This window comes from Budorcas taxicolor, unplaced genomic scaffold (assembly GCF_023091745.1).
Source record: "Budorcas taxicolor isolate Tak-1 unplaced genomic scaffold, Takin1.1 scaffold398, whole genome shotgun sequence".
In the NCBI taxonomy this organism is placed as follows: domain Eukaryota; kingdom Metazoa; phylum Chordata; class Mammalia; order Artiodactyla; family Bovidae; genus Budorcas; species Budorcas taxicolor.
The window spans coordinates 4,700-29,183 of NW_026292296.1; the positions used below are offsets into that span (position 1 = coordinate 4,700).

General features: G+C 49.0%; 1 protein-coding gene across 1 annotated transcript; it reads left to right on the top strand.

Moving 5' to 3' along the window:
* On the top strand, positions 1–24,304 carry LOC128071368 (ETS-related transcription factor Elf-5-like). Its single transcript, XM_052664257.1, has 7 exons — positions 1–121; positions 11,381–11,614; positions 15,658–15,708; positions 16,169–16,345; positions 22,335–22,403; positions 23,350–23,545; positions 24,208–24,304. Exons 1-7 carry the CDS (start codon positions 1–3, stop codon positions 24,302–24,304), a joined length of 945 nt encoding a protein of 314 aa, XP_052520217.1.
* The last annotated feature ends 180 nt before the right edge of the window (positions 24,305–24,484 follow it).

The window sequence follows — 24,484 nt, forward strand, 5'->3', positions numbered from 1 at the left end:
ATGTTGGACTCAGTGACACACAGCACCTTCCTGCCCAACACGTCCTTCTGTGACCCCCTGATGTCGTGGACTGACCTGTTCAGCAATGAAGAGTATTATCCTGCCTTTGAGCATCAGACAGGTGCGTACGACTGGAGAAGCCCATCTGAGCTAGGACAGCCTGGGGTAGGAGGTGGTGCTGGCCTCAGGTGGGTGGCAAGGCCATGCTGGCCTGAAAAGGCCAGCTCTCACCAGCGTTCAGGACAGAGGGTTGCCAGAGTCCGGGGCAGAAGGAAGAGCCACTTCTGCTCAGAAGAAAGCCCTGGAATCCTCACTGCAACCTCTTCCCGGCTCTGTGGCCTTGGGAAACTCCACTAACCTCTCTGAGCCTTATTTTGCTAATGGGTAAAAAGGAGATAACACCAATCTCCTGGAGCGATTAATTTAAACAAAATAGTAAAAACCCTTAGGCCGAAGCCTAGTAAGTACACTGTGATTGCTTGAGCATCCTGGCTTTAGCCAACATTTGCTAAATACTTACTAGCCGTGCCCCAGACCCTGTGCCAAACACTCATTTCATCCTTACAGAAACCGTAAGAGAAATTAGTAATTATTATTCCCATTTTATAGATGAAGAAACTGAGGCACAGAGAGGTTTCGTGACCCACCCAAGGTCTAACAGTTAACTAAGTCTCATGCACATTGACTTGAGCTCTGTGCCCTTAACTATCCTACATGGTCATCTTACATATGGTGTAAATCTTACATATGGTGTAATGCTGTGGTTATCAATATTAATATTACAGCTATTCTCTGAACTTTTATTTCCTTATCACTAGAGCAGGGATGATGAGTTCTATAAGGATCAAGAGAGCCAAACTGTGAAATATATAACCTGGAAGCCAAGGAAGTGCTCAGTAAACAGGGGTCCCCTCGTTGTCCCCCGAGGCCACCCTCCCCACACTTCCTCCTCTCCTAGTCCAGTTCTCTCCACCTAAGAAGGAAGCACGGGGCCTTGTGCAGGCCATAAGCCAAAGCGAGGCCAGCTGAGCTTTGCCCCAGAAACCCTCCGAGGGCTGCTGTCCCCAGGTGCCGCGTGACTGCACATCACGGCAAGCCTGGCCGACTCTAGCACAGCAGGTACACGCCCCGCGGTGGGGGTGACGCAAGCGCCGATCCAGCCCTCGGGCCTCACCACCCGGCCTTGACCCTGTGTGTTCCAGCCCAGCGGGGCTCACACTTGGGGTCAGAAAGCAGGTGGCTTCCAGGAGAGGGTGAGTCTCCGAGGTCACTGTGAAATGCCCCCTCAAGGAGTGCCTGCCTCCAGGCCAGACACCAGCACTGCACAGACAGACCTGAGGCACGTGCTTACATAGACCAATCCCACACCCTCCCCTAACCCTACACGTGACATACACGTGCCTGTGACATGGTTCACTCTCACCAGGGTCCAGATCATTGCATGGGGACCTGACTCATCCAGCTGCACAGGACAGTTCTTCTTCAAGCCTAAAGAGCGCCTCATTCCCAAAAAGACAATGAGAAATGTACTCAATCTCTCCCTACCCTCCCACCCTGTGTTCGTTCAAGAGGCTTAATCTGAAGGAGGAAAACAGAGGTTTCCAAGTCCTCGTCTCTTCCCTGAGTGTCCCATGATGGTGGAGCCCAGCCCCACCTACACATAACCCAGACTTGCCATCCTGGGAGCCCCCTCTTCCTGCCTCTTCTACCAGGTGCTGTCAGAGTCGGATGGGAGAGGGTAGCCTCAGGTGCCTACCCCATGCAGTGTTCCAGGAGCTTCTGTAGTTGTCAAGAGCTCAGACTTTGGAGCCAGGCATGGCCAAGAGTGGGCCAGCTTCCTGCCATTAGCAAGGGAGGGGCCAGGTTTGGGGCTTGCCCTCTCGCACTCTGGATTCCAGGAGCTGAGTGTTTCTGAGCTTAAAAAGGTCAAGTTTGGGTGTGAAACAGTCTCAAGTGAGGACCAGGCTCCCTGGGTCCCACTGGTGGGAGGAATGCCCTGCAGGGCCTTCTGTCTTTTTTTCTCCCAGGAGGTGACCTGGGAGATACATCTGAGAGGGATGTATCAGGAGATAGCCAAGTTCTCCTCCAGACACTGCTCTGCCAACTTGCCACCTTAGTGGCCATCTCTTCTGAAGTCCTTGCCCACCTCCTAGGAAATTCCAGCTTGAAGTCAGGGTTGTCCAAATGGCAGCTTCCTGTTTGGGTCCAAGGTGATGGGGCTGGTGCTGGCACTGACTGGCCCCGTGACCTTGGCCAGGTTTTCCCTAACATCTCTGAGATATGTTTTCCTTGACTAAAATAGCATCTGCCTCCCTGTGTTGGGAGGAGTGACTGAGATTCCGCATATAATGTGCTTAGCAAAGTGCCAGGCACTTGGTAGGTCGCCACTGCAGCCAAGACACCACATGGAAAAATAGGTTTCTCTCTCCTTGCCTCACTTTTCATATTGAACAAAAGCAACACAGGTCTCTATCTCAACCTATCCAGTTCAGAATTGTTGGCAGCTTAGACACTTTGAGACAAAAAAGGAGAGAAAGGGAGATAGAAATGGTATGCTTGCTGGATAAATGATATCTATGAACGAAAAGGGCAGGGAGGAATAAGCAATATGGTCAGGAGAACCAGCTGTTTACTGACTCTTAAATGGCTCTAGCAGAGGCAGCCATACCTTCACCCTCCATGTGTTAAGAGCTCAGGACCTGGCCTCTCTTAAAACCAGCACTTAGAGGCTGCCCTGCAGGCTGGCGAGTGGACGGTCACAGGTTGCACAATGCTCTAGAATGTCATGAGTTCACCCTTCAGCTCTTTTAAAATAAAGAATTACAGATACTGGAACATTTTATCCAAGGTGGATAGTGGGGAGCTGTGTATATTTCACTAGCAGGTAATGTTTTTAAAAGATGATTTCTCCAATCGAGTTCCAGTAGCCAAGCATCTGACAAGTCATGGAATATCCTGACTCACCCCTACTTTCTGGAACTCTATCCTGACCCTCCACAAACCCACACCTCCCTCCCCTGATGGCCAAGATGGCCAGGCCAATGTGCAGTGTACCTTGGCTTTAGGATCTTGCTTATACTTCGCAGCAGAGTTTTCTAGGTTGGGGCAGCTTTAGGGGTTCTTGGGAGGTCCCTTGAGGACCTGGAGTGACAGCTGAGATGGACAAGCTTTAGGCCCCCCTCTCCACCCCCACCCTCACTTTGATTCCAAAGACAGTGCAGCATAGTGGTTCCCAAGGCTTGGCTGCAGGAGCTGGGTTACACCTAAATGACCTCCTCCTTGGGCTTCCCTTGTGGCTCAGCTGGTAAAGAATCCACCTGTATTGTGGGAGACCTGGGTTTGATCTCTGGGATGGGAAGATCCCCTGGAGAAGGGAACGGCTACCCACTCCAGTATTCTGGCCTGGGGAATTCCATGGACTGTATAGTCAATAGAGTCACAAAGAGTCGGACACGACTGAGTGACTTTCACTTGCACTTTTCACCTTGCTCGGCCACTTACTCGTTGTGTAACCTCCAGAAGGGCTTTCACCATTCTCTGCCTTTGGTTCTTCATTTACTTTGTAAAATAGGCTACGTGATCTAGGACCTCGAGTTGAGGATGGGATGAGAAAACTCAACAGTGTAGCAGCGTAACTGGCACGTACTAAGTGCTCAACAAATACGTTAGCTGTAGGAGAATTCATGGCTTCCCTGGTGACTCAGCAGTAAAGAATCCACCTGCAGGGCAGGAGGTGCAGCAGACTCGGGTTCCGTCCCTGTGTTGGAAGATCCCCTGGACGAGGGCATGGAAACCCACTCCAGTATTCTTGCCCTGGGAAATCCCATAGACAGAGGAGCCTGGCGGGCTACAGTCCATGGGGCTGCAAGCAGTCAGATATGACTGAAGCGATTGAGCACAAGCATGAGATTTTATTTGATGAAAAAAATAATTTTTTTAAGGTACAAAATGCTGATCTTGGATATTAACATCCAGATACTCAGAAAGAGAGGTATCTGGGTTCCAGGGGGGCTTTTCTTAAGTAAGATTCCTATTCCAGGTAGAGATATTTGAGATCAGATACGAAGAGAGTCTCAGAATTTCTAAATCAAAGCCAAATAATGAAATATAAAATCATCAGAAAGCCTAAGGTGAGCCCCGTGGCGCTGGTCACACCCCAGCACACTCCCAAGGACAGACCTCACTGCTGGCCACCTCCAGCCTCTCCCGCACACATCTGAGCCTTTGGGCAGCTGTGGCCTGGGAAGGCTTAGGGCCTGGTGCTCTCTGTCCTTTCTAACCACACGCTCATGGCCTCGACTTTTGGATGATACCCAGCCAGCCTTCCTCTTCCCCATCCAGTTTCTTACATTGCTCCAGGCTCTTTTTTTTCTTTTTTTTCCATCTCATGGTCTAAATCACTCCACAGGCTTAGAAGGAAAGTCAAGAAAGACTATTGGATGGGGCTAGACCAACTCTGGAGGGAAACCTGGAAGCCATAGATCATTTCAGGTCCCTCCTCGTAAAGTCCTTCCTTTCGGTGACAAACCACAATTGACGTGTGCTACCTAGTCCATTCACTGGCCCTCTTCAGTACTGCTCCAGGCAAAAGACTTTCCCAGTTTCCGATGCTAATAAATCGTGCTAATTACAGTCCAGGCTGGCTAACTCAGGTCTCCTCTGACCCCAGACTGTCTGCCTCCCTCTCACTGGGTCCTTGGGTTCCTTTGTTCTGCGTGTCCCTCAGTTAGACTGAGGCCCTGGTGGAGACAGCGTCATTTCCCTGAGAACAAATGTCGTCCCCAAATAATAACTAATTACAAGTGACACAGGGAACTGTTGATCTGAATTGTCATCCAGATCACTGGGCTAAGTTTCTCTCAGCCCATGCATCATTTCTCTTCCATTCCACAGCAAGCTTCCTAAAAGATAGACACTATTATTATTCCTCTTTTACAGATGAATGAAGCTGAGGTCCAGAAAGGTTAGAAAACTTTACTAAGATTGCACAGCTAACAAGTGGAGGAAATGCAATTAACAGAGTGGTATGGAGTGACCCCAATATTAACAAGTACATGTTAATATTTAACATTAATGGTATTGAACGAGCACTTACTCTCTGCCTGTTCTGTTCCAAGCACATTGCATGCATTGATTCACTTACTCTTTGTAACAGCATGGAGAGGTAGATCCTATTATTTCCATTTTGCTAACGAGTTCTAGGAGGCAGGCCCCCTAAGTGTGAGATCACACACACTTTCAGCTTTAAGGGAGAATTCAAATAACAAGCTCCAGAACAGTAATTTTTCAAGGAGCCTAGTGGTGTTAAGGAGAGGAAGCCATCTAGTACCTTCCCCTCAACTCCCAGCAGAGCAGCACTGCTTTTTTCCAGATAAAACTTCAATTTGAAGAAAATACTATTCAGCTAAAAATAAAAATTCTGCCTCTACCAACCCCAAATTCCCAGTCCATCCCTCTCCCTCCCCAAACTATTACATTTAGAATGGATAAACAACAAGATGGTACTGTAGGCACAAGGAACTATGTCCAATCTCCTGGGATAAACCAAGATGGAAAAGAATATTTTTAAAAGAATGTGTATATTTGCAAAACTGAGTCACTTTGGGCTTCCCTGGTGGCTGATGATAAAGAATCTGCCTGCAATGAGGGAGACCTGGGTTGGATCCCTGGGTCAGGAAGATCCCTTGGAGAAGGGAATGGCAATCCACTCCAGTATTCTTGCCTGGAGAATTCCATGCACAGAGGTTATAAACCACGGGATCAGGAAGAGTTGGAGACAATGAGCAACTAACACTCACTTTCATAGATTAGCATAGCATTATAAGTCAACTATACTTCAATAAAAATAAATAAACTCTTAGCATGCCCACTCTAAACAATAATCTGGAAGTAGACAACTGTCCAGAAGCTTGTCAAGTTCTCCCTCAAAAGCGACCACCAGGAGGGAGCCAGCCTGTGGAAGATTTTTAACTGCCCCTTGGAGTGATTTTTAAAAACTAAATAAGTCAGCACTTAAAAATTGTGAGATTTCACATAACAATCTGGGCCTGGCAACACAGGGCCTAACTTCCTGCCTGGCAACAGCCAACGAGCAGACCTGGGCCACAACTCTCCACTTGGCATGAACTTGCCCATTCTCACTGTCCCCATTGACGGCCACTTTCGGGCATGGGCATCACCTGCTGACCCTGTGGGCATCTGAGTTGCACTAGCCCAGCTCTAAAAGCTTAAGCTCTCCCTCTGAATTTGAATGCATCCCAGGTTATAGCATCGTCTCTGAGAACGTCACCCCAGACTCCCTTTAACCCCATACATCTTCTTCCCAGTGCAGCTAACCCTTTAAACAAGTGTCCTGACCTAGTTCCAACTTCAAAGGAGCTGGCCAAGCCTGCTGTATAATCCTGGCCTGGGGACCAGACATGGGATATCATCTGTCCCCAACTGGTAAACATAGGCAGAAGTGCCTCATGGCACAGTTTCTCTATAAAGTCTAGATTATTTTGTGAATGGTAGACATGTTGAGGAAAACACTACATTTCCAGACAGTACAACCTGTTGAAGATAATATATTCTCTGGGTGAATTACCCTGTCTTTTATTTTCTCTGAGTTCATTTCTTCCAAGCAGTAAAATGGTCTTCATGCCATTCAAACAGTGTTATCATCAACCTCTCTATCCTTCCTCTGATTTTTCAAACCTAGGTTATATATGTACATTATATATATAAATATATATGTGAAACATAAAACATATAAATATACATACATACACTGTACTATATAAGTATTTGTATCAACTATGTACATATATTTTAATTTAATTATATGTTTATATATGTGCATGCATGCTCAGTCACTCAGTTGTGTCTCTTTGAGACTCCATGGATTGTAGCCCACCAGGCTCCTCTGTCCATGGAATTTTCCAGGCAAGAATACTGGAGGGAGTTGCCATTTCCTACTCCAGGGGATCTTCCCCACCCAGGGATCGAACCCACATCTCTTGCTTCTCCTGCATTGACAGGCAGATTCTTGACCACAGCACCATCTGGGAAGCCCCTTCTATGTATATACCTTCATCCAAATTGTTTAGCCTGTGTGTCCAGTTTGGTCCCTGTCAACCCAGAAGAGGGAGGCAAATATGATGCAAACTTCCCACCTGCAAAGATGGAAGAGTTAGTGGGGGCCTAACTCCCTTACTGACCAGCCATGCAGCCTTAGTAGAGTCAGGTAACCTCCTAGGCCTTCAGTTTCCTCCCTGTGAAGTGATGATAATAGCTATCGAGCCCCAGGCTGGTCATTTCACTCCCCAAGCACCCACAGGGGTCTAGGCCAGCTCCCAGCCCACCCGACTCAGGTTGAACAAAGCAGAGCTGGGCACGCCCACCTGGGGGAATGGGGAGGGAGGTGACAGGAGGAGCCCTGAGTCTTGGTGAGGAGGACTGACCTCCCTCAGAAGGGCAGTGGGCTGTGCTCTTGAGGATGAGCAGGAATTAGAAGACAGGCTGATGCCATCCTAAGTGACCAGAAGTGCCCGTGAAAAGACCTGGGGCTGGAGGCAGTGCTGGCGGGGCGGGCTTGGGGGGGGACGGACGGAGCGAGGAGGAGGAAGCAGGCCTTCCTCACCGCTGTGAGGACAGGATGGCGCAAACACCCCACAACCAAACGTCTTCCCACCATGTTGCTCTTCGACCGCACGGGGCCGAGAACAGCCCCTTCTCTCTCCACTCTGGGGGCCGTGGGAGGCACTCTGCCGGTGAGGAGAGCCGCCATGTTGGCCCCGGGCCGGCCTCCCTCCAGGGGCGGGAGCCGCACACAAAGCCCGCTCTGTGGGGAGCTTCGCGGCACACAGGGCCCAGGGGAGGGAGGCGGAGCCGGCGATAGCTTCCCAGTGTCCATGACACCTCTCTGAACCTCTCAGGCCTCGCTGGCCTCCAGAAACAACACGGCCATGGCCATCTCCCAGGGCCAAAGAAAATAACGCGGGGGTGGAGGCGAGGAGCCGGGAGGGGCCTGGAGGCTTGGCGAACACTCTCCATGGAAAGAAAGAAAGTGTGTCCTCCAAGGGCAGCGCCCAGATAGGTACCCCCCGGCGGGGTTCACCTCAGGACCGGGCGGAAGAATTGCAAGGTTCATAAGTCTCTCGTGGGAATACCAGGGAGGTGGAGGCCCCGGGTTTACTCGAGCCAGAACTCAGCACATGGAAATACAGCCCACATGGGGAAAGGCCGCCAGATTTTCCGAGGAGATCTTGGAGCCCCACCCCACGACTGATAGGGGTCCCTCCTCATCCAGCAACGTCAGCCTCTGCCATCCTGGCCAGCTATCAACTCTGATTAAAAAACTTAAGATCTGGGATCCTTTGCTGTAGTGCTTACACCCAGACAAACATCTCAAACATAAAATACAAAAAAAAAAAAAAAAAACTATTAAGGGAGTAAAAATAACTGCCAATTTGGGGCAAATGGCTGAAAGTGAAAGCTGCTCAATCCTGTCTGACTCTTTGTGACCCCATGGACTACAGCCCAAGCCCACCAGGCTCCTCTGTCCATGGGATTTTTTAGGCAAGAAAATGAGTGGGTAGCCATTCCCTTCTCCAGGGCATCTTCCCGATCCAGGGATCAAAGCTGTGTCTCCTGCATCGCAGGCAGATGCTTTACTGCCTGAGCCACAAGGGAAGCTCTAAATGGTGAACAATAAAATACAAAAAGCCCTAAAATACAAAAAGGCCAAAACCCAACCACCTCTTCTGAGGCACCAGAGCAGAAACAGGGAACCACGCATGATCCCTGGGCTCAGAGCCTCCAAGGGGATGGGCAGACCACCTAAACCACCCCTCCCGCCTGACCCACCAGTTCGCTCCCTCCCTCACCCTACTTGAGAGACCAGGCTGACCCTCCTCTGGCATCTAGCAGGGACACCTGTTTCTTGTTCTCATTCCCTCGTGCTGCAGCATAAGTCATAAGAAAGCCTTGCCTGAATTCCTGGTCTGATCTCTTCTCAATTTCTATTGATTAAAGAGTCCAAGGACCTGAGTCTATAACAAACCTACTGTTCAAGTTTGACCTCAATCCACTTCATGGAGGAAAAGAGATTTCTGGAAGGGCTCTGAGTTAGAAGGAGTCTCAGTTTCTTCCTATTACCCATGTGGGAGGATTTGAGGAAGCAAAGCTGGTGTAGGTCAGGGCACATAGTAGCCTGACCAACACAAATGGGTGCTTAGGGGCAGAGAAGCCATCTCCTGCTAGATATTAGAATTGCCACAATTCATTTGGGAATAATGGCAGCAAATTCAGCATTTAAAGAGAGAATCATAATAGCCTCGCTGCCATTTACTGTGGGGTCTAACTCATGAGAGACACTCTGTCATCCACACAGCCTGAGCCAGTCACCTCTGCCTGGCTCTGCCTGCTGCTTTCTCTTCAGCCCTCTCCTTCTCGCTGGCTCTCCTCTGGCATCCAATTCTCCTTCCATACTTCATCTCTTCTCTGTACTGACCTCTGAACACCAGCATGATAGAATAGGAAGAACACTGGCTTTCGAGTTCAGACTGGGGTTCATATCCCAACTCTGCCCACCACTGGCTGTGGGACCTTCAGCAGGTCCCCTGTGAACCTTGGCTTCCTCCTGCGGAACAGGAACCAAACCTCCTATTCATCATGAATCCTTAGCTCACAATTTGTTGTTTCACACATAGTAGGTGTTCAGTGATAATCTTTGTTGTTGTTAAGTCGCTAAGTCATGTTCATTTCTTGGCAACCCCATGGACTGCAGCATGCCAGGCTTCCCTGTCCTTCACTGTCTCCTGGAGTTAACTCAAACTCTTGTCCATTGAGTCAGTGATGCCATGCAACCAGCTCATTCTCTGTCACCTGCCTTCTGCTCCTGCCCTCACTCTTTCCCAGCATCAGGATCTTTTCCAATGAGTCTGCTATTCACATCAGGTAACCAAAGTATTAGAGTTTCAGCTTCAGCATCAGTCCTTCCAATGAATATTCAGGGTTGATTTCCTTTAGGATTGACCGGTTTGATCTCCTTGCTGTTCAAGGGACTCTCAAGAGTCTTCTCCAGCACCACAGTTCAAAAATATCAATTCTTTGGTACTCAGCCTTCTTTATGGTCCAACTCTCACATCTGTACATGACTACTGGATAACCACCATTGCTTTGACTATATGGACATTTGTCAGCAAAGGTGCTTAATGATAATAATAGCACTAAAAATCTTCTAGACTGTTTTCTAAGTACTTTTTTATATATTAACTCATTTAATCCACAGAACAATCCTATGATGTAGGGGCTATCATTATCCCCGTTTTACTGATGAGAAAACTGAAGGTTTTTGAATGAACAAACAAATGAATGAAAGAGTACCATGGTAATTGCAAGATTTGTCAAAGTGCCTGACCAAGGACCTGGTCCCTCACCTCTTCCACACCTGATCTATCAACCTTTTAGTTTCTCCTGGCATTGGGACAGTCTGTTGAGCACTCGTCTCTGCCCCTGGGTCAGCACAGCCACCTCTCAGCCTCTTGGACAGGATGGTGCCCACCTCTGTCTGGGGGCATAGGGAGCTTCAATGAAGGAGTGAAGGGGATCTGGCCTTGGGATAGAAATTCCTCAAAACACCACCGAAACACAAGAACAGCAATATAACCAACACTTCCACCTCTCCCATCCCGTAAAGAAGCCTGCTCTGGTTATCCATGGTCTGCCAAACACTTGGGCAACATCTCAGCTACCCAAGACAGCCAGAGACAACACACAAACCAGTAGCTAGTGTGGGGCAGCTGTCCATAAAAGCAGAGGGAATCAAATCAGCTTCAAATGGTGCCTGGCACACCACAGGTATTTAATAAATATTAATCGATAATTTTCTATGTGCCTTGTAGTCTATATACATTAACCACAAACTCCAGAAGAGCCCTGTGAGTGGAGCATATTATCCCCATTTTGCAGATAAGGAAACTGAGGTTTAAATATCTGTGGACCTTGCCCAAGTAGAAAGCCATGGAACCAGGATTAAAACCCAGGCTTGTCAGGCTCTAAAGTCTGTACTATTGATGTCATGTTGTCTGAAACAAAATACCTGAAGGGCCTTTTTCTTTCTTCTCCCATAGTGACCCCCCTTCAAGGTGCTCCCAAGCCATAATCAGGTTTCTCACCCCTCTCATTCCCTCTTCTGCCAATAAGTCTACACACAAGATGCCTCCGGTTTTCACTGCAGGATAGAAGGTTACTAGGGTCCCAAAAAAACACCCCAGGACTGGAGGCCCCATTGACTCACTGGAGAGAGGATGAGGATGTTAACAAAACCAGAGCCTCCTTCAGGGGGCTTCTAATCCTCCCCCAGCCGTCATCCCTCACTTGTCTCTTCCCGGTGCAGCTTGCGACTCCTACTGGACGTCCGTCCACCCCGAGTACTGGACGAAGCGCCACGTCTGGGAATGGCTCCAGTTCTGCTGCGACCAGTACAAGCTGGACGCCAACTGCATCTCTTTCTGCCATTTCAACATCAGCGGCCTGCAGCTGTGCGGCATGACACAGGAGGAGTTCATGGAGGCAGCCGGTGTCTGTGGGGAGTATCTGTACTTTATCCTCCAGAGCATCCGCTCACAAGGTCAGTGTCCAGAGCGCGGGGCCTCAAGGACAGGGGCTCGGGATTGGGACCGTATGACTCTGAGGTCCTGCCCCACCATAGGACTCACGTGGCGATATTTTATTAACTGCAACTGTTAACCCAGATCCTCTACTAACCAGAGCTTTCCATACCTAGAAGTTCTAGCACACTAGAATCAGAGATTGGAGGTAAAGCAGAGTGAGTACCAAGGAAGTAAGTTGAGTCCATTTAAAAAAAAAAAAGAAAGAAAGAAAAAGAAAACTGAAACATCTTCAGGGATTGCCCAGGAACCAGGCTAATACAAAATGGTATGTTCATAAAGACTGGTAGCCATGAAAAGTGGACAAAAAGAGACTTTGGCTTGACCTTTCATTAAGCAGCAGAAGAAAATTAACTGGACTCTTTACCTTCCCTGTTTCCAGGGAGGCTCAACTAATTGCAATTTCCTTTCATCACATTCCTAATGGTCAAGAATCAGTTGGCCAAAAGGTGGCGACAGTATCTTTATTAAACACATAACATGCCCTGAAAGGGGGTCTTCCCTGCTAGCTCAGTTGATAAAGAATCTGCCTGCAATGAGGGAGACCCTGGCTCGATCCCTGGGTCGGGAAGATCCCCTGGAGAAGGGAAAGGCTAACCACTTCAGTATCCTGGCCTGGAGAATTCCATGGACAGTATAGTCCAGGGGGTCACAATGAGTCGGACATGACTGAGCGACTTTCACTTCGTGCCCTGAAAGGGGCTTCCCAGGTGATGCTAGTGGTAAAGAAGACTCTTGCCTATACAGAGAGACATAAGAGACATAAGAGATGGGAGTTGAGTCCTTGAGTTGGGAAGATCCCCTGAGGAGGGCATGGCAACCCACTCCAGTACTCTTACCTGGAGAATCCCATGGAGAGAGGAGCCTGGTGGGCTACAGTCCATGGGGCTGCACAGAGTCAGACACAACTGAAGAGACCTAGCATGCACACACATGCCCTGAAAGAGCAGAATGTATATAGACAGGTTTTTAAAATCTGGAAAGGCTTTTTTGAGAACATATAATTCTGTTTTCCCTTATCACAGATAAAGGGACTGAGGACCCAAGTGGTTAAGTAACTTCTCCAGGGTTACACAGAAAATAAGGCTGATTCGTGGAAAGTCAGTACAAAGCAAGGGCTGAGAGATCAAAAAGACCTTTGTTCCTACCCTGGTTCTAATACATCAGAGCCACAGGACCTCTGGCACATGGTTAAACCTCTGTGAATCTCCATTGCCTCACCTCTAGGGTGGCGTAATGATACACACATCCTCAGCCTTCTTGACAAGATTCAGTGAAACATTACCTGGCATAAGCAGATAAGGAGCCAAATACAGTGAATGACACCTGCTTTTGTCATAATGAATATAACCAAGAAGAAAAACATAATTTAATAAATAAAGGAAAGATATTTCAGCTCAATTTAAGGAGACATTTCTAAAAGCACCTTCTTTTATTTCATGTATGGTCAAGTCCCTTCACTGTTCACCTGAAACTATAACAACATTGTTAATTGGTTATACTCCAATACAAAATGTTTTTGATGTTCAAAAAAAATCAGATTAAAAAAAAAATAAAAAGGCTGTTTCAAAGTTATCATAGGTAGGAGGCTCCCCATCACTGGAGGTAATCAGGCAACCTAATGGTCCCTTGCTTGATGGAGGTGCTGTGACAGGGATTCCTGTTTGGGAAGAAACCCAAAGAGGACCTTCCAGCTCTGAGATTCTTTGCCCCCACCTTGATCTCCCCCATCATGAGTGCCTAAGGCACAAAAGCCCAGGACAGGGCCCCTCAGGCACTGCTTGGCTTCTGCCCTAGGAACCATGGCCTCGTGAGGGCAAGGAAGGGACAAACAGACCTGCTGTCCCTTGATTTCCAGTCCGTACTTGACTATTGCCAGTGCCAGTGACCTACCAGGGTCAGTGTTCTGCACAGAGTGGGCCTTCCAGGAAACAAGGCAAGTCTGAGCAAATCACAGAGGCTCAGGGAGGAGGCAGGCTCCATTTGGAACCCTTCCAAGGGAACAGCCTTGCACAAGAATGCCAGGACCACAGAGAAGAGTACCCCATCTAGGAGAAGATGCAGCTTGGCACTGCCAGCCTCAGTCAAAGGTCAAGTCAGTCACGTTTGTCTTCAGGCCCCTGCAGGTCCTGTGCTGGGATCTCCCCTCTGGGGCCCTTCTGTTCCAAGCAATTGTTACATCAAAACGTACCTGTCCCTGGTCCCATCACCTCAAGGTCTGTGCAAAATGGATAAGTGAAAAACCAGCTGGTTTTTAAACAGGCCACAGGTTGCCTCTTCTTATTCTAAAGGATCCTAGGAGCCACAAAGCCACCCCCAGTGATGGTCTTTCAGGCAGTCTGCAGGCCAGGGCGGTTATCGTGTTGAGCAGTGAGATTACTCCATCAGCCTGCTCAGTTCTCAGATCTCTATTTAATGTTCCTTGGGTGGGAATGTGTAAAGTGTATTGAAATGCAGATATTGTGACCAAAGTTTCCAGGGTCCCAATCTGCCCAGGACAGAGAGTCTTCACCTGTTATCCTGTTTTTTATCCTTAAAAGAGTCCTTGTTTGGACTGTAAGTTATATGTTAAACTGGTTATTACCTAGGTTAGGTCTTGCATGTGTACATGTGTGCTAAGTCACTTCAGTTGTGTTTGACTCTGTGCAACCCTGTAGACTGTAACCTGCCAGGTTCCTCTGTCCATGGGATTCTCCAAGCAAGAATACAGGAATGGGTTGCATGCTCTCCACCAGGGCATCTTCCCTACCCAGGTTTCGAACTCACATCTCATGTCTCCGGCATTGGCAGGCGGGTTCCTTACCTCTAGCACCACCTGAGAAGGCCGGTTTAGGCCTTATATGACCCCATAGATTAGGGCTCTGACAGAAAAGGACACGGACCAAGTTTTGGCAGGGAGAGGAGTCAAAGAGGGTCTCTATGCCCAGGGTGTGGTCTGGCTCCACAGGCACTGCAGTGGGATTTAAGGGCCCAAAATCAGAGGGACCCTGGTCCCTGAGCGCAGGGTCGGCGGGAAGGGAGGAGGAAGGAGGCGGCTCCCCAGCGCAGGAGAGGAAGATCCCCTGGCAACCCCGCCTGTTCTTGGGAAGAAGGAACAGTGTATGGCTGACCAGAACCAGTCATTCCGAGAACCAGCGACCCTAGGGGTCAGCAGTCACAGCTGTGCCCCGTTCCCGTCTCCTCAGTAAACGGAAACTGGCCCTCATGTTGAACGCCACGTTAGAAAATGGATGTCCTCCGGCCTGTGGTGCTGCGTGAAAACGTGATCTGAAAGTCCTCATCCAGCCCCACCGCCCCCCCACCTTCACAGAAGAACAGTCTCCAGGCCCCCCTTTGAATCCTCACGTCACGTTTCTTAAGGCCTCCTGTGTACATTCTTGTGTCCATTGTAGACCAGCAAGTCACAAGTGTTCAAATCCCTGAGGGATCAGTGGTCACATCCCAGATCATAGACAGCGCCAACAGGGCAGTCAGGGTGGTATTGTCACACGTTGCAGGCAAGGAACACAAGCCTGGAGGTTGGGTGACTGGCAAGTCTGCACAAGGGTCCATCACTCAAACCAGTGCAGAGCTCAGGCCTCCTGACCCCAAGCCAGGACTCGCTCCCAATAGCCACTCAAAAAATTCTAGAAGCTGCTGGGAGGCCTGGCCCAGGGCTCTCCCGGGGTGACCTTTAAAAACAAAGAGATTGGGGGATTCCCTGGTGGTCCAGTAGTTAGAAATTGGCGCTTTCACTGCTGGGGCCCTGGTTTGATCCCTGGTTGGTGAACTAAGAGCACATAAGCTGTACAGCGGCCAAAAAAGCACCAAGGAGGTTGTATCTCTCAGGAGTGGCTTTGGGGTGGCCCTATAAGGGCCAGGTGGTCTGCAAGTTTCCTTGTGAAATAAAACTACCCCGCAGAGGATGAAATCACTCCCCTTCTCCCCAGCACCTCCCCTTCTGGCCTGGCCGCAGAAACCAGGGTTGTATGCCATGGTTAATGGATTTCTTTTTCTTTCCCAGGTTACTCCTTTTTTAATGATCCTGATGAGACCAAGGCCACTCTCAAAGACTGTAAGTAACCAAGTTCACACTGCTGTGCACATGGGCTTGATGGTTCTTGCAGGACTTCACTCAAAGGCTGATAACCTGACACAGTGGGAGACTAAGAGAAGATGGCAGGAGCAACATGGTGGACAGAGCATGGGGCTTGGGTCTGTGGCTTCTTTATCCTCCCCTAGACTCATTTCTTTGTCTATAATATGGTCAGACCCTCACTGGGTCATGATGAGTTCAAGTAACAGTGCATATAAAGTGCCTAACCTATGCCAGCAGCCTAATTGCTCCAAATACGGGTACCCGTTAGCAGTAAAAAAATCATAATTACAAATTACTAACTGTTAGAGGCCTTGTGGTTGATAATGTCTAAAAATCAGAGCTCATTAAGCAGATCACATTTGTAATTATAAAGCAATGGAGGATCTCAAATGGCCTTGTTGACTGAAAATTAACCCGCTTGGTTTTGCTTCTGCAGATGGAGAAGGTTTAGGAAAGGGAACTTTGGAGCTTTCATTTTTTAAAGCTGATGGTGATGATTGCTCTTGGTTACTGAGACCCTCTCAAAGGTCCTGGCCTGGGGGCCTGACCAACCAGGACAAAGTGGCATCCGTCTGGGGACTTCAAGCAATGTTCCCATCCATCTTCAATAACTGTAAGATTAAATTAATAGCTATGGTGGCCGTGTGTGAAACCCTTACTGCGTGCCCAGCATGTTGCCAGGCCAGATATTCTATGTCCATTGTTATTTCAGTTCAGTTCAGTCTCAGTTGTGTCTGACTCTTTGCAACGCCATGGACTGCAGCACACCAGGCTTCCCTGTCCATCACCAACTCCCAGAGCGTGTTCAAATTCATGTCCATCGAGTCAGTTTTGCCATCCAATCGTCTCATCCTCTGTCATTCCCTTCTCCTCCCGCCTTCGATCTTTCCCAGTATCAGGGTCTTTTCCAGTGAGTCAGTTCTTCCCATCAGGTGGCCAAAATACTGGAGCTTCAGCTTCAGCATCAGTCCTTCCAGTGAATATTCAGGACTGACTTCCTTTAGGATTGACTGGTTGGATCTCCTTGCAGTCCAAGGGACTCTCAAGAGCCTTCTCCAACACCACCATTCTCATATATAACCTCACTATTTGTTTTTATTTTTTAATTTTTGTTGGAGTATAGTAGCTTGACAGTGCTGTGTTAGTTTCTACTGTGCCACAAAGCGAATCCTCTGTATGTAAACATAGATGCCCTCTTTTATTTTGGATTTCCTTCCCATTTAGGTCACCACAGAGCACTGAGTAGGGTTCCCTGAGCTATACAAAACCTTCTCATTAGTTATTTATTTTATACTTAATATCAATAGTGTGTATTTGTCAATCCCAATATCCCAATTCATCCCATCCCCCGCTTTCCTCCTTTGGTGTCCATATGTTTGAACTCTACATCTGTGTCTCTATTTCTGTTTTGCAAATGAGATCATCTATACCAGTTTCCTAGATTTTACATGTATGTGTTAATATATGCGCTGACTTCCCTGGTGGCTCAGAGGTTAAAGTGTCTGCCTGGAATGCAGGAGACCAGGGTTCGATCCCTGTGTTAATATATGATATTTGTTTTCCTCTTTCTGACTTATTTCACTCTGTATGATGGTCTCTTGGTCCATCCACATCTCTACCAATGAATAACTTCACTAGATAGTAGCATTATCCCCATTTGCTTCTATGGAAACTGGCGGTGCTGGAACTCACAAGTCACACAAGTCGTTGCAGAACTGAGATTCCAACTCTTCTCCTCAAGGTCTATGCTCTCATACATTGTGCTCCGCACCACGTGCCTACAGGTACACACACAAGCACGCACACGTGCCCCCAGACCCTTGTGCTCACTCTGCTGTCCACTCAGTTGAGACCTAGGACTCAGGATTCCTCTGGGTCTGGGCCTGGCGCCACAATTATTCAGAGAACAAGGGATTTTTTACTTACACCCAACAAGCTAGGAAACTGTCAGAAGGGGCTGAAGGGATGCACCCCAGCCCTTCTCTGCTTGTTCTCTCCTCTCCCCTGCCCTGCTCCACCCCCACCTCAGAAGAGCCAGTGAACCAAGCCTGCAGGCCCAGCCTCGCTGCCGGGCACCTCTTGCGTTGGCCCGAGATGCAGGCTCTGTGACTGGACTGCTGGCCTCCTGGGGACATGTGCGTGACAAGCTCAGTGTAGACACTGCCCCTCCAGTCTCTATCCCAGCTTCTGGAGAACAGTGAGCGTGATTTCAGTCAACGACAGGGAACATATCCTCTGGCCACACTTTACCAGTCTCCGGTTTCAAGGCAAACAAACCTCTCCAAATCACACAGACAACAGACAGCCTGGGCCCTGTTCCCATTGGCCCGTGTCGGGCACAGCCCCGCTGTGGGGACACATTCAAGATGAAAGTCAGTGTGAGGCAGGGAGAGCAACCCTCAGACTCTGCGGACCTCTGCTGAGAAGCTTGGGGTGGGGCGGGGCTCACCATGCTGCCGCCACCGCTGCCACCTTGGGGAGCTTTGGACATGGGAACCTCCCTCAACCTGGCCACCCAGTGATGGCTTCAGCTCCTCTATCCCCAGCCCCAGCCCCACCCCCAGCCAAGCGGGGCCTCCAGCCTTAGCTGACCCTTGACTAACGTCAAATCCACCGCTGAGAAGTAGGAATGGATAGAGCAGGACTGTTTGTCTCTGGCAAGACCCACAGGTGGAAACGCCCGCCGTCCCACCCACCTCGCTTCTTGCTGATCAATCCTGTGTCCATCCCATCCAGCCACATAGCTTCCGTCCAAAGCACGTGGGGAAAATCTTAATAATTAAAAAGGTGACTCTCTTCCACCTATACTTGCCATTTGGGCATTTCAGTGAAAGCTGTTGTCCAGTCCCCAGTTAATAGTTCACCTTTGTTTATCTTGACCGCTTCATTTGTTTTCTCTCTTCCTGAAAGATTAAATTGAAACAAAGGCCAGGCCTGCTCTGCAGGCGACGCCACAGAGCATGGCACCGGATCTGAGAGGAGGGTGAAACCCTTTCTCCGTCTTGATCAACTGACCATCAGCCCTGCTCACCTCCGTTCACCTCTCTCCACCTGGCAGCATCTCTGCTGTCAGCTGATGTCTCCTGAGCGTTCGCTGTGGTTTGGCCTGTGCACTTGGGCCTGTTTTCCCACAGTGATACAATCCTAGGCTGTAACGTAGGAAATAGCAGAGGGGAGGCCGAAGGGACCCTGAACACTGAAGTCACACGTTCACGTCATTGTTCGTTCCAGTGAACCATGAGCTGCAGTTACTTGAGCTGAGGGCTCCGATGCCAGAAAATTAGACGTGACCTCAGCTCCGCCATTAGGCAGGCTCCCCAAACATCTCCAGGGCTCGCTCCGTCCTGCTCAGCTGTCTTCTTGTCCAAGAGCTTTCTCTGTTGGCTCCAGTTATGATCACAGTCCCGCTCAGCCCCTTCACCACCACCTCGATCCTTTCACACTACTACTGCATCTTTCTCCACCGCGTTTATCACAAATATGGGTTTGTCCACCAGCTGTTCCCTCCCACTTGGGCCTAAGTCCCCTGAGAGGAGAGACTGGGACCTGTTTCGTGTGGTCCCTCAGGAGCCTGTGAGTGAGGGACCTCCAGTGAGACACCTCTGTCTTCTTATATGTGAAGTGGGGAGGGTGAAAAACATACATCATAAGGGTGGGTGAGATTGGGTGACCAGCTGGCCACAGCAGATGTTCTACACACTTTAATAACTATTCACTGAGTATCTGTTGGACATGTGCCATGAGAGAGACCCTGAAGCAGTAGTTGTGGACATCTGCCTGGAACAGAACTGCTTTAGGTCCAAGTCCCGGCTCCACCTCTCTGGGTGAAACCCTTAAACTCTCTGGGCTTCAGTTGCTCCTCAGTAAAGGAAAAAAAGCAACAATACCTCAAGGGGTCTTGGCAAAGATGAAATGAGATACTGTCTGTGAAGCCCTCACCAAGCACTTGGTATTTAGAAGCACTCATCTGCTTGCAATGCAGGCACCCAGGTTTGGTCCCTGGGTCAGGAAGCTCCCCTAGAGAAGGGAATGGCAACCCACTCCAGTATTCTTGCCTGGCGAACCCCATGGACAGAGGAGCCTGGCAGGCTACAGTTCACAGGGTCACAAAGAGTTGGACACGACTGAGCGACTATCACTTTCCACTTTCCATGGGTATCAGCTGTCAGTTCAGGTGACCAACGGTCGACGTGAACCTTTACAGTAGAGGGATAGTGGGTCCAGTGCTGGACACTGAGGAACGCACAGGTGTTGTGGGACAGAGAAGGGTGGGGCCCAAGAAGCCTTCCTGAAGAGTTTTGTGAGAATGGAGTCGGTTGGGTGGAAGTGGGAGGCAGGGAGCCTGTGCAAAGGCCCTGAGGCACGAGAGGGTCAAGCCTTACTGGGACCGTCTGACCCAAGAAGGAAGGAGTTGAGAAGCAGCAAGAGATAAACCTGGAGAACCAGGTGGAGGTCTGGGTGTGAAAGCCCGGACTGACATGGCAGCCTCTGCCTGGGAGACCACAGGGCACCACTGCAGGCTGTCACCCCGTGGAGTGACAAGACTCACGGGCACTGAGACCAGCCACCCTGGGCAGTGGTGCAGTGCCCGGGACACCGTTCCCTCCCAGGACAGCATACTTATTTTGTCGTTCAGGAGTTATAGCATCGCCTCCCTACAGCAGGGATGGTGAGAATAGCGCAGTACAGTACATAGCTGCGCCACAGCATTTATTGAGCACTTACTGTATGCCCCGCACTGTGCTAGGTTCTGGGGATACACATGGGAACACAAATCCCTGCCCCCTAGTGGGGAGAGTCAGCCAGTGAACAACATAAATACATATGTTCCATGGCAAAAAATAAAACTAGGATGCGGAGTGCGGAGTAGGGTGAGTGTGTGCAGTTCCGGCTCAGGCAGTCAGAGAGGGCCTCCCTGAAAGGTGACTGTGAGCAAAGATGGCGGTGAGAGCATGAAGCCGAGGACACCCCAGGGAACAGCACTCGGGGCCAAGGGAGCGAGTGCCCCGAGGCAGGAGGTGCCTGTGAGTTTCAGAAGGAGCTGGGAGGCCACTGCGGCTGGAGTGGAGGGAGCAAGGCGATGTGGGGATGGGGAGGGGTGGTCTGCTGCCACCTTTTAGATTTTAATCATATACACGTTGTGTTTTTGTGTGTGTGTGTGGCTTAAACAACATTTATTATTTACACACAAACAGGCAATTTGGGCAGAGCTCCGCATGGGAGGCTTGCACACCATGCAAGGCATCCAAGTCCTGCGTTTGAGGAAGGGGAGGGGAGGCCCTGGAGAAGGGAGGGGGGATGGGAGGGGGAAGGGAAGTGAGAAGGGAGGGGTGGAGGATCCTCTTCCAAGACTCCACTTGCAGGGCTGGCCATTGGACCCAGCTGTGAGCTGGTCTGTGACGTCTTCCTGCCAGCCTTGGGAGTCTCAGGGCATGAATTCTGGGCTCCGTTCACGGCCCATATTGGAGGTGTGAGGACCGCAGACTCTACCCGTTGACAGGAGAAGGACCACCTCTGCTAGAAGCCTCTGTGGACATTTAGCTGTGGCTTCTAAATGGAGAAGGAAATGGCAATCCACTTCAGTACTCTTGCCTGGAAAATCCCATGGACAGAGAAGCACGGTAGGCTGCAGTCCATGGGGTCGCTAAGAGTCGGAGACGACTGAGCTACTTCACGTCACTTCACTTCACTTCTAAATGGAAGGCCAGATTTTTTATTTTATATCGGAGTATAGTTGATAAACAGTGTTGTGTTCAGCAAAGTGATTCAGTTATACCTATGCATGTATCTTCTTTTTCAAATTCTTTTCCCATTGAGGCTGTTACATAATTATGTAACTATACCCCTGTCTCAGACTGCTACAGCCTGAGTTCTAATCTAACCCTGCATTGATTTCATGCTTTGCTTTCTGCTCTTCATAAGCTGTAGTCTCTTTGCTTTTCTCTGTGTCCTTTTTGGTCTGTTCTCCACACACTAGCCAGAGGGATCGTCTTAAAGTGTGGATCTTGTCAAAGTCCTCAGTCTTCACTTGTTAAATAAAATCCCTCGCCCTTATCAGGTACCCATGTGACTTGTCAGCAGCTAGCTGCCCCTGAGGGCACCTCCTGCCCTCCCTAGCACCCTACGGTCCCCTTGGCTTTGCACTGCTGCTCCCTGGCTCTGAAACCCTCCCCACCTCCTGGCATTAGCATGACTGTGTTCCCTCTAGGAGACCCGCCCTGGCCACCCCATCTAGATGCAGCAGGTGCTTTCGCCTGCCTCCATTCTCTATCTAATGCCTCCTTCCTTCATAACACAACAGAGGCAATTTGTGTTTCACTTGTATTTTCCTTGCCCTATAGTCCTCAGCCTCTACCTGAGTGAGGACCAAGTCTGTCTTGTTCGCTTTCTGTTTCCAGCTCAGAGCCTGGAATCTGACACACAGTTGGGCCCCAGTGTAGAATGCATATTCTCCTGAAACCTACTAATTATCCCCAGAACAGCCAGCACCAGCTGTCTCCTACCACAAAGGTGTCCAATTAATAGCTGCTCATTTGGTGTGACTTGAGGTCAGAATGTAGCCTCTAGATTTCTTCCTGCAGCTGTAAATCACTCTGTTGCAGATGCTGATTCCAGTTGCTTGAAAACAAGCGGCATCAAAAGTCAAGACTGTCACAGTCATAGTCGAACAAGTAAGTGTGCTGATGTCATTTGTCGTGGCTAATTTCTTGAAACCATTCACGAGACAATATCATCTACTTCAATAAGCTTTGAGACCCAGTGTTTGAGCAGGACTAGTTATTTCCCAAACAACACAGCAGAGAAACTGATGATTACTTTTATAAGTGTTATCAAATTTTTCTTTTCCCTTGGAAATGGTAATAGGAAAATTAAAGTAAGTAAATGTTTTAGCCAGACTGAATTTCTAAAGAAGGGTTTTTTTCTCCTAGTCTACTGTGGATCCTTCTCTCAAAGGTACTCCAGGATAATAGCAATTCTGTTAGCTTTCCCAGCACTGAGACAGATCTACAGGGTCAATCCTGCTGGGCTTGGGTCTAACCATTTAACACGTATTAAATCATGACCCTCTAACCTGTGCTATGAGACAGGTACTCTTACTAACCCATCTGAGAGAGACAATGACCAGAGAGACTTGGTTACAGAGCAAGAAGAGGCGAATTCAGGACCCAAACCCAGGCTCCAGAGTCAGTTTTAACGATGATACAATGGAACAACAGAAATACCAGTTTTTCATGAAAAACACAATTGTAGTATTCGTCCAGCCAGATGGTTGTAGCTATGGGGCCTCAGTAGAACCATACTGCTTGTCAGAAAGAAGAATGAAAGCATCATTCGACTGTCATGTCGTTAATTCCATAAGAACTGGTCGGGAGTTCCATAGAGCAGGGAAGCTTCATGAACCAGTGTCGCTGGTTGCGGTAAATTTGGTCTCTCTGTGGGTGTTTTGTAATTGTTTTAACAGAAGAGAACATTTCACAGCTCAGTAAGGCTCCAAGTAGAGCGTTCGGTCATAACTTTGGGACATAACTCCATGAAGGAGGAATTCTCATGGTTTCATAAGAAGTTGTATGCCTCAACAATTTTAATTTTTCACTTTTTTTTTTTGCTTCCCTAAAGGCCTCCAGAGTTCTCATCTATGGGAATTTGTGCGAGACCTGCTTCTATCTCCTGAGGAAAACTGTGGCATTCTGGAATGGGAAGATAGGGAACAAGGTATTTTTCGGGTGGTTAAATCAGAAGCCCTGGCGAAGATGTGGGGACAAAGGAAGAAAAATGACAGGATGACGTACGAAAAGCTGAGCAGAGCTCTGAGGTAAGTGAACAGCACGAGGTGCCGTGAGTCTGCCGGCACAGTTATATAAAATGGTCAGCCGCAGAAAACTGGGCTGCCCAGGAGGCGCTAGCGTTAAAGAACCCGCTTGCCAACGTAGGGGACGTAAGAGATGCAGGTTCGATCCTGGGGTCGGGAAGATCCCCTGGAGGCGGGCATGGCAACCCACTCCAGTATTCTTGCCTGGAGAATCCCAGGGACAGAGGAGCCTGGCGGGCTACAGCCCAGAGGGTTGCAGAAGAGTCAGACACGACCGAAGCAGCAGCACACACATAGAAAATTACACGGCTCTTATTACTTGATAACCAAAAGGTCATGAGACTACACTTTGGGTCTTAGTTTCAGGTGAGATTAGGGTTTGTAAACTGACACGCCATCCTTGCCCTTCTTGGCAGTGTTCCCAGGGGATCACTCTGAGGCCATCACACACACACACACATTTTGAACTGCATGTGGTGAGGTTCAGTCTTCAAGATGTCTGGGAAAGGTTTAAGTGTAAGTTGATAAGAGGGTGTGAAAATACCAGGGCAACCACAGACTGGCCCCGCCAGCTGAGAGGAACGAGGGACGAGCTTGTGTTTCGTCGCTTTCCCGCAGTGTGAACCTGCCCCCCGCCCCATGCTTCTCTTCTGCTGTCTTCGCAGGTACTACTATAAAACCGGAATTTTGGAACGGGTTGACCGAAGATTAGTATACAAATTTGGAAAAAATGCACATGGGTGGCAGGAAGACAAGCTATGATCTGCTCCATCATCCAGCTCGTTTAATGGATTTCTGTCTTTTCAAACAATAGATTGCAATAGACATTGGACAGTCCTTTAAAAAAAAAAAAAAACACCTGCCAACATGCTGATAAAATTTCTCCACATCTCAGCTTACGTTTGGATTCAGAGTTGTTGTTGTCTGTTTGGGGGTAATGGC